The sequence below is a fragment of the Megalobrama amblycephala genome, linkage group LG20 (assembly GCF_018812025.1).
Source record: "Megalobrama amblycephala isolate DHTTF-2021 linkage group LG20, ASM1881202v1, whole genome shotgun sequence".
Taxonomy (NCBI): Eukaryota; Metazoa; Chordata; class Actinopteri; order Cypriniformes; family Xenocyprididae; genus Megalobrama; species Megalobrama amblycephala.
Window position 1 is genome coordinate 13,930,858 of NC_063063.1, and position 13,778 is coordinate 13,944,635.

General features: G+C 37.3%; 1 protein-coding gene across 1 annotated transcript in view; it reads left to right on the forward strand.

The window, feature by feature from the left end:
• The first annotated feature begins 5,816 nt into the window (after window positions 1-5,816).
• The window catches only part of shisa8b (shisa family member 8b), a 36,462-nt gene continuing 28,500 nt past the window's right edge, over window positions 5,817-13,778 (forward strand). The window contains 2 exon segments of the mRNA XM_048169875.1: window positions 5,817-7,232; window positions 7,234-7,457. Coding sequence (XP_048025832.1) covers window positions 6,897-7,232; window positions 7,234-7,457 — 560 coding nt within the window. The 5' untranslated portion in view covers window positions 5,817-6,896.

Below are 13,778 nucleotides of genomic sequence, written 5' to 3' on the forward strand. Positions count from 1 at the left end.
TAATTCATTACCCTCACCTGTTCCTTGTTAGCCTCTTGTTATCCAGTGTATATACCCCTGTGTTTCAGTAGTCTGTTTGTCGGAGGTTGTCTTTACGTGTGTTTTCATTCCCCATTTAGATTATTGTCTTTTTCTACTTTCCTGTCTGGATTATTTTCATCTTTTTTCCCTGATTGGATTATCTTTGTTTGTGTATTTATTCAATAAAACTGCTGCAAATAGATCCTTGCCTCTTCTTTTCTTTTCATTCTGTAACAGAACACCAGTTCTGCAGAACTGTATATATTTTCTCATAAAAACCAGTGCAGAAAATGTTATATAAACTAAAGACCTGCAAAAAATTCCATTTGGGCCTGGAGATTAAAGAGAGGAACCTGATTTTTTTTTTTTTTTTTAATGATCAAGAAGAAAGTAGGACATGTTTTATAGTTGAAGAACAAGTAGAAGAAAATGTTTAATAAAGTAAAAGTTTTATCATTTATTTTGACTTTAAAGTCATCAAGATGCATTGTGTTTTCAAAAAGGTGTAGCATCAGACACACAAATTATTCATTATAGATAATGAATAATCCAGCAAACTCACTCTCCCAACAAAGGTCTGTGAACCATCCTCCAAAAAAAACTGCAACAAATGCCCCTGGTTGCCATGGTGTTTACGACTTACAAGAATGCAGAACTCTGCTCCAAATTCACTCAAATCAGGCCACAGTGAAGACACAAAGCCATAAGACACAAAGACTCTTCTGCCTCAATTTATAGACAAACTGTTCTATAAAGGGACATGCATCCCAGGACAGATACCAGATACAGATACCTATACCAAGTTTGGGGTCTACAAGTTTGTATTTTGAAGATTTAGATGATTATGTATATGATATGTCAATACCTGTGCAACATATAAGTATTACAAGAACCTTTAATAGTTTCTTCATCAACACCCAGGCCAGTTACATATGCAAATGCCCTGCAAGAAGGACAAAAGTTTGTAAAAACTCCCCCACAGAGGAATTCTCATTTTTCAGGTCAACCTGAAAACACCTAAGAGGTGTGACTTATCCCAGACTTTAAAGAGCCCTACACAGCTCCACCTGCTCTCTCTCTTCCTGCTTCTACTGCTGCTTTTTCTGGTTGATGTGCGTGTGGGACCCCAATGGGGGCTCATGGGCACCGGCAGGCCTCGACCATAGCCTGCTATGTCTTCACTCTCTTCCCCAGGAGAGAAAACTCTCCCAACAGAGTCAGACTGTAATTCCTTCATTCCAACTCGGAAGAAAATGGCAACTTTACCATCACTGAACGGGCAACCATCAGCTCTTCCTTCTTCGCACCTTCTGTTTGCTGTTCTGCATGGACCTCTCCGGTCGAAGCGGCCGTAACGACAGACCTCGATCTACAACCAGCCATGTGCTTACTCAGGGAGAGAAAGAGAACTCACTCTTTCTCATCCAGAACAAAGTTGAACTAACATGCGAGTTCATCATTTCATCATTTCAACACAGGAGAAATTGAAAGCAACTTCAACGCCATCGTTTCACAGAATCACCAAGAATCTGTTCAGAACAACAGATGGCTGCTACTGCAAGGCTTGCAAGTATCAAATCTTTTCAATAAACAGAGGTTTTAGGATAAGCCGTAAAATCCTCTTGACGAGGTGTTTTGAAATGATATGCTGATGGTTCTTTCCTGGTTTAATGACTCTTTTTCATAGCTTCATTCCCTGTTCCCACTTCCGGTTTGATTCTGTTATTTTTCACTTTACCTATGTACGTGTGATTTGTGTGTTGTGTATGTGTTTGTTAGTTTAGTTATGTGTTTGTGATTTAGTTAATAAAAATTGCCTGCAAATAAATTGTCACTTAAATGATCTCAATCTTGTTATACCCTGACAACAACATAGTGTCGGGCCAGATCCGGCCCACATCTGGTCTGTGTGTAATCCACATGTACCAGGTATGGGTCGGATCTGGGCCACACTATGTTGCTATCTGGGCATGCTCTGTAAATGCTATGAAAGAATTTTTTTCTGTAGCCATGAAAAATTTCCTCTTCTTAAGGCCTGTACACACCGAGACGAATATCGCACGCGTTTATTGCCAGCGTTTTTCGCAACGTTTTTTGTGCTTCACACCCAAAGGGCGATTTTCAATGTGCGATGTGCACACTGAACATGCAAATTCACTCGCCTGAGGCAGTATGTGGCGCTAATGTTTTTTTAAAAACGCCTCGTGCAAATAAACGTATTTATGATATTAATAAAGTTAAAGAAGATTAAAAATGGCTGACCAATGAGAGTGGCGCTATATATGTTCACGTGCCTGGTAGCTGCTGAAACGGTTACAGTGCAAATACAACGACTATGGTATTAGCTCAAAGTTACAAAACGGTAAAAATGCCTAGACATTACAATTGGCATACTAAGACGACGAAGAGTAAAGTCAAGTAGACAGTAGTGCAAGACCCCTACAACATTTATGAAATAGACATTCTCAAACAGCTCCCTAGCTTTCCTAGGTCATGTATCAGTGTAAAAAAAACAGGCCGACTCCCTACCTGATCAGTGCCCTGACTACTGAACTATTGGGAGCTGATTGAGACGCACGCTACTGGGTGCTCTGCACACTTCTTGGCCACACCAATAGATGTGTATTATTTCTGTATTTTTACTGTTTATTTTTTTCTTTTACATTCAAGAAATATAGTTGAGAATGTCTATTTCATAAATATGTTTATTTGCACTACCGTTCACTTGCACTACTGTCATTGTGACTTATTTGCACTACCGTTTCTGACTACCATCTCTCATATGTATATTATATATATATATATAATATGTGCCATTTTATATCTGCATTTTTATCTTCTTTAACTTTTTATTAATATAATAAAAATGTTTATTTGCACTACTGTTAAGCACAAGCGCCACATACTGGCAGGGAGTGAATTTGCACTTTCACTCTGAAAATCGCATCGGCCCAAACGGTTTGGGTATGAACACAAAAAAAGCGTCTCGAAAAACACTGGCGTTAAACGCGTGCGATATTTCGTCCCGGTGTGTACAGGCCTTTAGAATTCATTAATAATCAATACTGAGTGTTCACAGGGTGAATTGATTGATTGTAATGTTAATGTAGCTACTTCAAGTTAATACGATTAACGGATCCAAATATTCATAATTAATCATAACAGGTTATGAATAGTTATTAATATTTCCCTTTGAGCTAACTCACTACAAAGGACAGACAAAAAAAAAAAAAAAGGCAGAGTAGGATATATGTGAGAAAACCAAAAGAGACCAAAAGAGATCTGTGAGATGCCTTATTCATCCTGTCCTTCTTCCTCTCTTCAGAAGTCTAGGTTATGTTTGTCACATCTTAACCCTGTGTAGAGAGCTGATCAAAGACAGAAGTCCCATCAGAGCCCATCAACTGCACTATACAGTAGAATGGAAGAGAACGGCGGAGGACAGAAATACGGCATAAATTCAAATATTTAATTTAATCATGTTAATATTTTTATAGTGGGCAGTTTGGACATTTTCTGTCTGTGCACATTGTAAGTTTAGTTTTTACAATGTTGGAGAGGAATGGTTATAAGACATGGTGAATACTGATGGGCTGATGGACAGGGGGTGGGGGACACTTCAAGGGGATTTTGGCATCAAAACATGTCAAATGTAAATTCATGTTCTAGTTCCATTTGATGTTCACACAGTTTTCAAGTTACAGGTGTGAAGAACAGCTTATTACATTACACTAACAACAAGCAACCAACACTATATGTTTATATTAAAATGTATGCTACATAAACAATTTTAGTTACATAAGTCTCATTATGTTTTTGAATATATTTTATACCTGCTTCAATTTAATTACTAAATTGATACAACAAATATCTGATTTTTTTTTTTTATATTTCATGTACATGGTTGGTAAGATTTTTTAAAGGCTACAATTACAATACAATACAATTACATTAAAATTTAAAATAACTGTTTTCTATTTTAATATATTTTAAAGCTAAAGTGTAAGCATCATTACTCCAGTTTTCCGTGTCACATGATCCTTCAGAAACTATTCTAATAAGATTGCGTGGAATCAATATGGAAATGGTGTTTATTTAAAGGTGCCCAAGAATGCTTTTTCACAAGATGTAATATAAGTCTAAGGTGTCTCCTGAATGTGTCTGTGAAGTTTCAGCTCAAAATACCCCATAGATTTTTTTAAATTAATTTTTTTAACTGCCTATTTTGGGGCATCATTAACAATGCACTGATTTACACTCGGCACCGCCCCCTTAAATCGCGTGCTCCCTGCCACATGAGCTGTCGACTATATTACAGCGCATTTACAAAGTTCACAGAGCTAATATAACCCTCAAATGGATCTTTACAAGATGTTCGTCATGCACGCTGTATGCATGCTTCGAATTATGTGAGTAAAGTATTTATTTGGATGTTAAAGTTTTATTCTGAGTGAATCTGAGGCTGTCCTCTGTGGCTAACGGCTAATGCTACACTGTTGGAGAGATTTATAAAGAATGAAGTTGTGTTTATGCATTATACAGACTGCAAGTGTTTAAAAAATGAAAATAGCGACGGCTCTTGTCTCCGTGAATACAGTAAGAAATTATGGTAACTTTAACCACATTTAACAGTACATTAGCAACATGCTAACGAAACATTTAGAAAGACAATTTACAAATATCAGTAAAAATATCATGCTATCATGGATTATGTCAGTTATTATTGCTCCATCTGCCATTTTTCGCTGTTGTTCTTGCTTACCTAGTCTGATGATTCGGCTGTGTGCAGCTCCAGACGTTACTGGCTGCCCTTGTGTAATCCCTTTCATAATGTTGGGAACATGGGCTGGCATTATGCAAATATTGGGGCGTACACCCCGACTGTTACGTAACAGTCGGTGTTATGTTGAGATTCGCCTGTTCTTCGGAGGTCGTTTAAACAAATGAGATTTATATAAGAAGGAGGAAACAATGGGGTTTGAGACTCACTGTATGTCTTTTCCATGTACTGAACTCTTGTTATTTAACTATGCCAAGGTAAATTACATTTTTGAATCTAGGGCACCTTTAAAATAGAAAAAAATGTCTTTACTGTCACTTTTGATCAAATTAATGTATCCTTGCTGAGAAATAGTAAAGTGAAATTACTGTCATTAATTACTCACCCTCATGTCGTCCCAAACCCATAAGACCTTCATTCATCTTCGGAACACAAATTAAGATATTTTTAATGAAATCCGAGGTTATCTGATCCACACATAGGCAGCAACGACATTGCACCTTTTGAGGTCCAGAAAGGTACTAAAGACATTGTTAAAACAGTCGACGTGACTGCAGTGGTTCAACCTTAATATTATGAAGCGACGAGAATACTTTTTGTGCGCAAAAACAAAACAAAAATAACGACTTTATTCAACAAAATTCGTCTGTCCCCTGTCATACTGCTACGATATTTTCGTTGCAGAGCTTCATTGTTTATGTCTGAACGCGGTCTTGGACAGCTCCTGCGTCAGTATTACACACATACGTCATGCTGCTCACGTGACCAGAGCCAGCCAACACTGAGCTGCCGTTCAGACGTAAACTGAAGCTCTGCAACAACAATAGCGTAACAGTATGAAAGGGAACAGACAAGTTTGTTGCATAAAGTTGTTTTTTGTTTTGTTTTTTGCACAAAGGTTGAACCACTGCAGTCACGTCGATGGTTTTAACAAAGTCTTTAGTACCTATCTGGGCCTCAAAAGGTGCAATGTCATTGCTGCCTATGTGTGGATCAGATACCGTCGGATTTCATCAAAAATATCTTAATTTGTGTTCCGAAGATGAACGAAGGTATTACGGGTTTGGGACGACATGAGGGTGAGTAATTAATGACAGAAAATGTATTTTTGGGTGAACTAACCCTTTAATGGTGAGATCAGACCAATTGCAAAACCAACTGATATATACACTATAATATACATTGTTTACAATAAGATAATGATGCACAATATTTATAATTAAATATATATTTCCCCTTTTTGCATGTTCTTCTTCACTCCCAATTGGAAATACATGCAAACAGATGAATTTTATTTGAAGTCTGTGAACTAAGCCCTTCAGTAGAGTACTGTCTCCTCGCCTTTCACACTATAACCAGCAGCTGGATGGAAAATATGCCCCCCACCCCTTTCCCTCTCCCTCTCCCTCTCCCTCTCTCTCTCTCACTAATGTGCTGAGAACAGAAGGGAGGAGTTTTAATTTGAATCCTGAACTGTTGCCCTTCACAAGGCTCAGAGACAGCACTCTGAGTGGATCGCTGTGGATTTAAACACCTGTCTGTGGGTTCACGCGCTCCTCTGGAAAGGATTTTTTAATGGCAAATTACTGTGACTGCTTGTTTACACAGGTGAAAAGATAACTGAAAAGGAAGTTTTACTACTGGTGAGCACTGAGAACAAGTGTTGAACTTCAGTGATGGGAAAAATAAAATGAGACGCATATCTGGACAGGACCAGGACAAGACAGCAAATGTCCAAGTATTTCTTTTCTCTCTGAAAGGACAAAGGTAATGCAGTTGCAATTAAAGGAACTATCATTTTATACCACTTTTCAGTAACTATTTTCTTTTTAATTGTTAAAGGAAATACTTTTTGTTTTCTGTTAAAAATGCATTTTTTTATTTAATTGAAACAATTCTGAAATAAAAGCATTTATTGATTCATTGATACATTCTAAAAACAAACACAATTATTTTAAATATTTCTAACTATATCTGTAGTTGTATGACAATCAAAGTCATTCAACACTTTAAAAAAATCTTTTTAACATTTATGCTTAGATATCTTCACTCTTAAAGTGAGGTAAATCGTTGTGTGGAGTGTGTCGGCTGAAGCATGGCTGGAAACAGTTTTTTACTACATCTTCTGCTCACTGCCATTCTGGGACGGGCTGCTAAACCACAGGACGAGACTTCTACTGATATGGACATCCAAACAGCCAATCAGACCGTAGATCCTTTGTTGATTTCTGTGACATCAGAGGGGCCTCCAACTTTGAGCACACCTGGAGAGGTAGAGGAGGACACTGTGCCATCCACTGGCACCCGTTGCCGGGGTTACTATGATGTGATGGGCCAGTGGGACCCTCCCTTTAATTGTAACGCAGGTATCTTCTTGTACTGTTGCGGCACCTGTTTCTACCGGTTCTGCTGCCAGTTCCGTCAGCAGCGACTTGGATCAGACCTCCTGCTCTAACTATGATACTCCCATTTGGGCCAACACTGGAAAACCTGTGGCCACCAACACTGAGGTGCAGCCAGACCATGAGCGGGATCGAACTCACATGATTGTGTACATCATCTGTGGTGTAGTGGCCATCATGGTCCTGGTGGGAATCTTCACCAAACTGGGGTTGGAGAAGAGGCGTGGAGGCCAGAATGATCTCAGTAACTCCAGGTGAGTAGAAATGAGCTTTATTATAAAATACAGTGAGCTGTGATGCATCCCAAATAAAATTGAACGTCCATAAGTGACTAATCTGAAATGGTCCAGTAACTACACGTTACAAAAATAGTGCTCTCCACATTAAAGGGATGGTTCACCCAAAAAAGAAAATTTGATGTTTATCTGCTTACCCCCAGGCCATCCAAGATGTAGGTGACTTTGTTTCTTCAGTAGAACACAAATGATGATTTTTAACTCCAACCGTTGCCGTCTGTCAGCCGTATAATGCATGTCAATGGGAACTCCATCTATAAGAGTAAAAAAAAAAAAACATGCACAGACAAATCCAAATTAAACACTGCGGCTCGTGACGACACATTGATGTCCTAAGATACGAAACGATCGGTTTGTGTGAGAAACCGTAACAGTATTTATATAATTTTTTACCTCTAAAACACCACTATGTCCAACTGCCCTGCACATCCGGTTAGTGAGGTCTGAATGCGCTCTGACAACGGAAGTGATGTCTCGCACTCATTGAAGCAAAGCGCAAGACATCACTTCCATTATCAGAACGTGTTTTCTGACCTCACCAACCAGATGTGGAGGCCAGTTGGATTTGGTGGTGTTTTAGAGGTAAAAAAATGATATAAATACTGTTTTTTTTACTCTTATAGACGAAGTTCCCACTAGCATGCATTATACGACTGACAGATTTTCATTTTTGGGTGAACTATCCCTTAAAATGAACAGGTGACTAAAGTCACAATTGATTCCAACAGAGCTACTGTTAGCATGTTTCTAACCAAACATTATACAAAAAAAAAAAAAAAAAACAATGCACACACAAATATATAGTAATTTAATACTTTTTGTGTTTTTTTGGTATTTCTTGGACATTTTCACAATGCATTCTGGGACTCCTTGTGAAAAAATAAGTAACTTTAGCATATTTTTAAAAAGAGTACTTGGCCACACTTTAGATTAGGGTCCAGTTCTCACTATTAACTAACTGTTATCTATGAGAATTGGACCCTAATCTTAAGTGTTACTGAGTACTTGCAGAGTTACAGAAATTATATACTTTAAAAGTATATACTTAGTGAAAACTTAAGTGTGAAATAATGTTTTTGCACACTTAAAGGTGCTAAAGAGGATGTTTTGTTTTATACATTTTTGCAATATTACTTGAAACTGTCTTTACTAACTGATAAAAGACTATTTATTAGGTGCACTGAAAGGAATAATATTAATATACATCATCTGTGCACGAGGTAGGGCCTTAAAAACATCAGCCAATCGTTTACGCGATCATCGCGTAAATGATTGGCCCTCTGGCTTGTCAATCACTGCCGTGACATTCCTTGTGAGAGACGAGCGCGGATTGGCCCTCTGGCTTGTCAATCACTGCCATGACGTTCCTTGTGAGAGACGAGCGCGTCTGCGCGCTCCAGTAACTTTCCACACTCCACAGGCGCCGCATGCGATGTTTTTGTCCGGAGACAGGAGTAACAACTGCAGATTATGAGTTACCTGCGGTGAGTCCGACATAATGAATCCACTTACACGATACAGCGAATGCCGGTGGTAAACACTCGTGTTCCAATACTCGTGCACGAATTTTGGGAGGCGTTCCCTCGAAAGGAAGGGAGGTTGTTCTTACGCATGCGCTCATTTCAAAAACTCAGTAACAGTCTTTGGTTTCTCAGTCGACGAAAAGATCCTCTTTATCACCTTTAATAGTATGTTATTTACAATTAAATGAAAATGTATTATAGTTGAAATTTATTGTTAGAAATTGATATTACATGCAAGTTGAACTTGAGAGTGCTTTTTGACCCACTTAAGTAAGACTTAAAGGGATAGTTCACCCAAAAATAAAAATTCTGTCATAATAATTTATGTTGTTCCAAACCTGTATGAATGTCTTTCTTCTGTTGAACACATAAGAAGATATTTGGAAGAATGTTGGTAACCAGACAGTTGACAATAGCCACTGACTTCCATAGTATTTTTTTCCTACTATGGAAGTCAATGGCTATCGGCAACTATCTGGTTAGCAACATTTTTCAAAATATCTTGTTTTTAGTTCAACAGAAGATAGAAATTCATACTGGTTTGGAACAACATAAGGGTGAGTAAATGATGACAGAATTTTAATTTTTGGGTGAACTAATCCTTTAAGTACATCTTATTATGTAATTTCATAATTACTTCTTTTGTCTTTGAAATATGGTTAAAATGTATTGCCGAATGTACTGACAAGCATTTATGGTAAACTAAAATATACTTTACTGTCATTTCTATTGAAACTTGTATTTTTGTATGTAATTAAACATTTGTGTAATGAAATTGCTGTTTAGTACATTTAAAATATGTAATATAAAATAACACACTAGAGTTAAAATGATTAACTACTATTAATTAATTCAACAGTATTTAATTATTAATTTCTTTAAAGCATTACAAAAGATTATTAAAACATAATAATTTAAAATGTACTGTAAAGTAAAGCTCTTAATTTGACATTTTTAAAAAAGTGTATTTTTAAAAAAAAGTGTACTTAAGTATGTTAAGAACAATAGCCGTGAAAGTGTACTCTCTTTAAGTACACTTTTATTTCTGCTTTTTTACTTTTTTAAAAGTATATTACAAGTGCACATTCAATACAATTAAATGCCAATTCTTTTTCACAAGGGCTGACTTCTCCACCAACAATAAATGTAAGTTTGTCTTAGATTTTGGGTTAAAGATGGTATGTTAAAGCAACACAAGTATGCTGTCAACACTAAAAATAAAGGTTCATTATTGGTATACTGTATATGGTTCCATGATGATCCGGTAACACCCGTGGAACCTTTTCATTGCACAAAAGATTTTTATAATGGAAAAATGTTATTAAAATGTTTTTCACAGTAAGAAAAATGGTTCTTTTAAGAACTGTTCACTGAAAGGTTCTTTCGGGAACACACAATGTTTCTTTTATGGCATCACTGTGAAAACCCACTTGAACCATTTTTCAGAGTGTAGCTTTTTTTTTTTTAAATAGCCCTTTTGTGCCAGAAGCAGACATGTTTTAAAATGCTGTTTAGGTAGACAGCTCACTAGGTTTTGGAACAGGGCTAAAGACTCCAGAATATTCAGTGTGTTTTATATTAAATGTGCTAAGTGTACCTTTCGCATTAGTAAATTCAGAGTGTGTTGGTTAGCCAAAGCTATTTTGGTCAAGGATATTTTGGCCATCCTTAACATCTGTATCACATACAGCAGACCAAGTAACTATTGCAGCATAAAGCCAAGACTAAAACCATTAATATGTATGCTGCTCTTCTGAATTTAACAATCATATGTACAAGATAAGAGTGGAAGAATATTTGCAGAGTGTTGTCCTAAGGTTATTTTAATATTCATGCCATCAAAGCATTAAAAAGCTAACCCAATTCAATGAGAATATTTTTTCTTAAGTCTCAATTCCCAGTTCTCCTTCTCTGTTCCTTTCCCTCCAAACGTCAAATCGAACGTTTTGTTCTCATCTTTCTAAATATGCAAAGTACCTGTCATGAGAAATAAAACAAAATACAGATAATTTAGAATTCTCTCAGCATTCTGCCGTAACCCCATTTTAAACATGAAATGACCTAATAATGCAAACAGCCCTATCAAGATGAACACATGTGGAGGACGAAAAATATTCATCCGAAGATTAGCACTTTTCCGAGGTTAACACCTCTCCAAGAGCATTTCCCACACGCTGAACACTGCACACCAGATTAACTCTTCTTACAAGATTAAGAGTTCTCCTGAGATTAACACTCTGCTTTAAGATTAAACCAACTTCTCTACAGATTAACTCTTTTTGATGCTACTGCTGCACTTCATAGCTCTAGACATCTTATTTATACTTTTCCATTCACACTATTAAAAAGAACAGCAAACATTTGCTCAGATGTTAAATTAGGCTCCTAAATAATTTCTCACTTTCATTTTCAGCCATGCCTTAAAGTGCCCCTGCTATGCTATTTTAAAGTTTTATTTATTTATTTATTTATTTATTGGAGGTCTCTTACAATACGTTTACATGCATCCAAGGATGAAAAACACTTTTTTCATAATATACATTGCAGCATCACCTCTTTTCTTACAAAGTCTAAAACAGTTCCATAAAGGATTTGGTCTTTCTAAACCCTGCTTTCCAAGAGCCTGCTCTGCTCTGCTCTGATTGGTCAGATGGCCCAGTCTGTTGTGATAAGTTTACCACTTACAGCACGTATCAGAAATGAAAAACCCATTACCATATCTGAATTTCAGCTCTGGATCTTCCTCAGCACTATCAATTCAAGTCCAAGTCAGGAGCAGAAAATATTGTCATTCTTAACATGTCGACAACATGCACCAAACTTTTCCAGGCCTCAGCTACAACTACAGTGTTTGAGGGCGGCTCAAAGCAAATGTTATACACGGGCAGTCAACAAAGACCGTTGGATGGCATTATGCAAATTTGTTATAAACCTACGTAGATTCAATTCAGAATCTGTTCTTTCATTTGGGAGACAAACTTAATTTAGCATCCAAATTTCAGATCTTTTACATTCACAAACAGCTATATTATACACTACATAAAAGGCAATATTTGAAAAAGCATAATAGGGGCACTTTAATAATTGAATGTCATATTTACCAGAACTCTATAACCTCAGTCATTTAGGGGAGAGGAAAGCAGCATTTATCTGTCAGGCTGAACTTAAACAATCCATCCATACTTTGGTCATAGTTTTGTCATGTAAGCACAGAAATGGCCTGCATTCCTTTAAATTTGTGTTGAACAATGAAGGACATAAACTGTTGGGGATGAAATAATATAGACCACACAGAGAATGTGAGTCATGATAATGTGAGACATAATGCACTGTAGGAATCCAGCAGTGATACTGAAATCCATGATTCAGATCACATCCTAAGCAGCTTGCCAAGACCAAAGGCAAGATTTTGTGGCATATAATATACCATCCAGAGTTAAAGAAAAGAATCAGCATGCTGGGCAGAGTATTCCACCATATGGGTGTCTGGAGGGGCTGAAATCTTTGAGATATCACAATTATATAACACATATAAACTGCTGGATCAGAAGGAGGCACAGAATTTTGAGTCAGTTATTTCTTTAATAAATAGGTTTCATGAGTATTGTAGATATTAAAGTTTGTAAAATAACCACACATTTACATTCCAATCACACCTTCCACAGATCATTTGCTTAAAACTGATAATTCTGTCATTATTTATTATCCCTTCTGTCATTAAAAATTCATATGACTTATTCCTGTGGAAAATGAGTTTTCAAAAGCCCAAATGTCTTTTTCAATTGATCACTGACTGTCAAGTGCATTCAGTTGCATTTTGATTCTGGGTCTATTTGCATGCCCTTCAAGGCTTCCAGATGCAGCAGAAAATTGAGAAAAATGTTCATTTTCAAAATGTGTTAATAAAGTAAGTAAAAAGTAAGTTTACATATTGTCTTCTGGAGTTCTTCCTTGCCATTGTTACCTTTATCTTCTCCAATAGTTGTATGGCACTATTTTATATAAAGCATCTTTGCAGTGATATTATAAAAAGCTCTAAACAAATTAATCTGAATTTAGCACCTTCATTTGAGTCCAGCTGTGTTTGATTATACTGATTGGACTTGATTAGGAAAGCCACACACCTGTCTATACAAGACCTTACAGCTCACAGTGCATGTCAGAGCAAATGAGAATCATGAGGTCAAAGGAACTGCCTGAAGAGCTCAGAGACAGAATTGTGGCAAGGCACAGATCTGGCCAAGGTAACAAAAAAAAATTCTGCTGCACTTAAGGTTTCTAAGAGCACAGTGGCCTCCATAATCCTTAAATGGAAGACGTTTGGGATGACCAGAACCCTTCCTAGAGCTGGCCATCTGGCCAAACTGAGCTATCGGGGGAGAAGAGCCTTGGTGAGAGAGGTAAAGAAGAACCCAAAGATCACTGTGGCTGAGCTACAGAGATGCAGTCGAGAGATGGGAGAAAGTTGTAGAAAGTCAACCATTACTGCAGCCCTCCACCAGTCAGGGCTTTATGGCAGAGTGGCCCGACGGAAGCCTCTCCTCAGTGCAAGACACATGAAAGCCTGCATGGAGTTTGCCAAAAATCACCCAAAGGACTCCAAGATGGTGAGAAATAAGATTCTCTGGTCTGATGAGACCAAGATAGAACTTTTTGGCCTTAATTCTAAGTGGTATGTGTGGAGAAAACCAGGCACTGCTCATCACCTGTCCAATACAGTCCCAACAGTGAAGCGCGGTGGTGGCAGCATCATGCT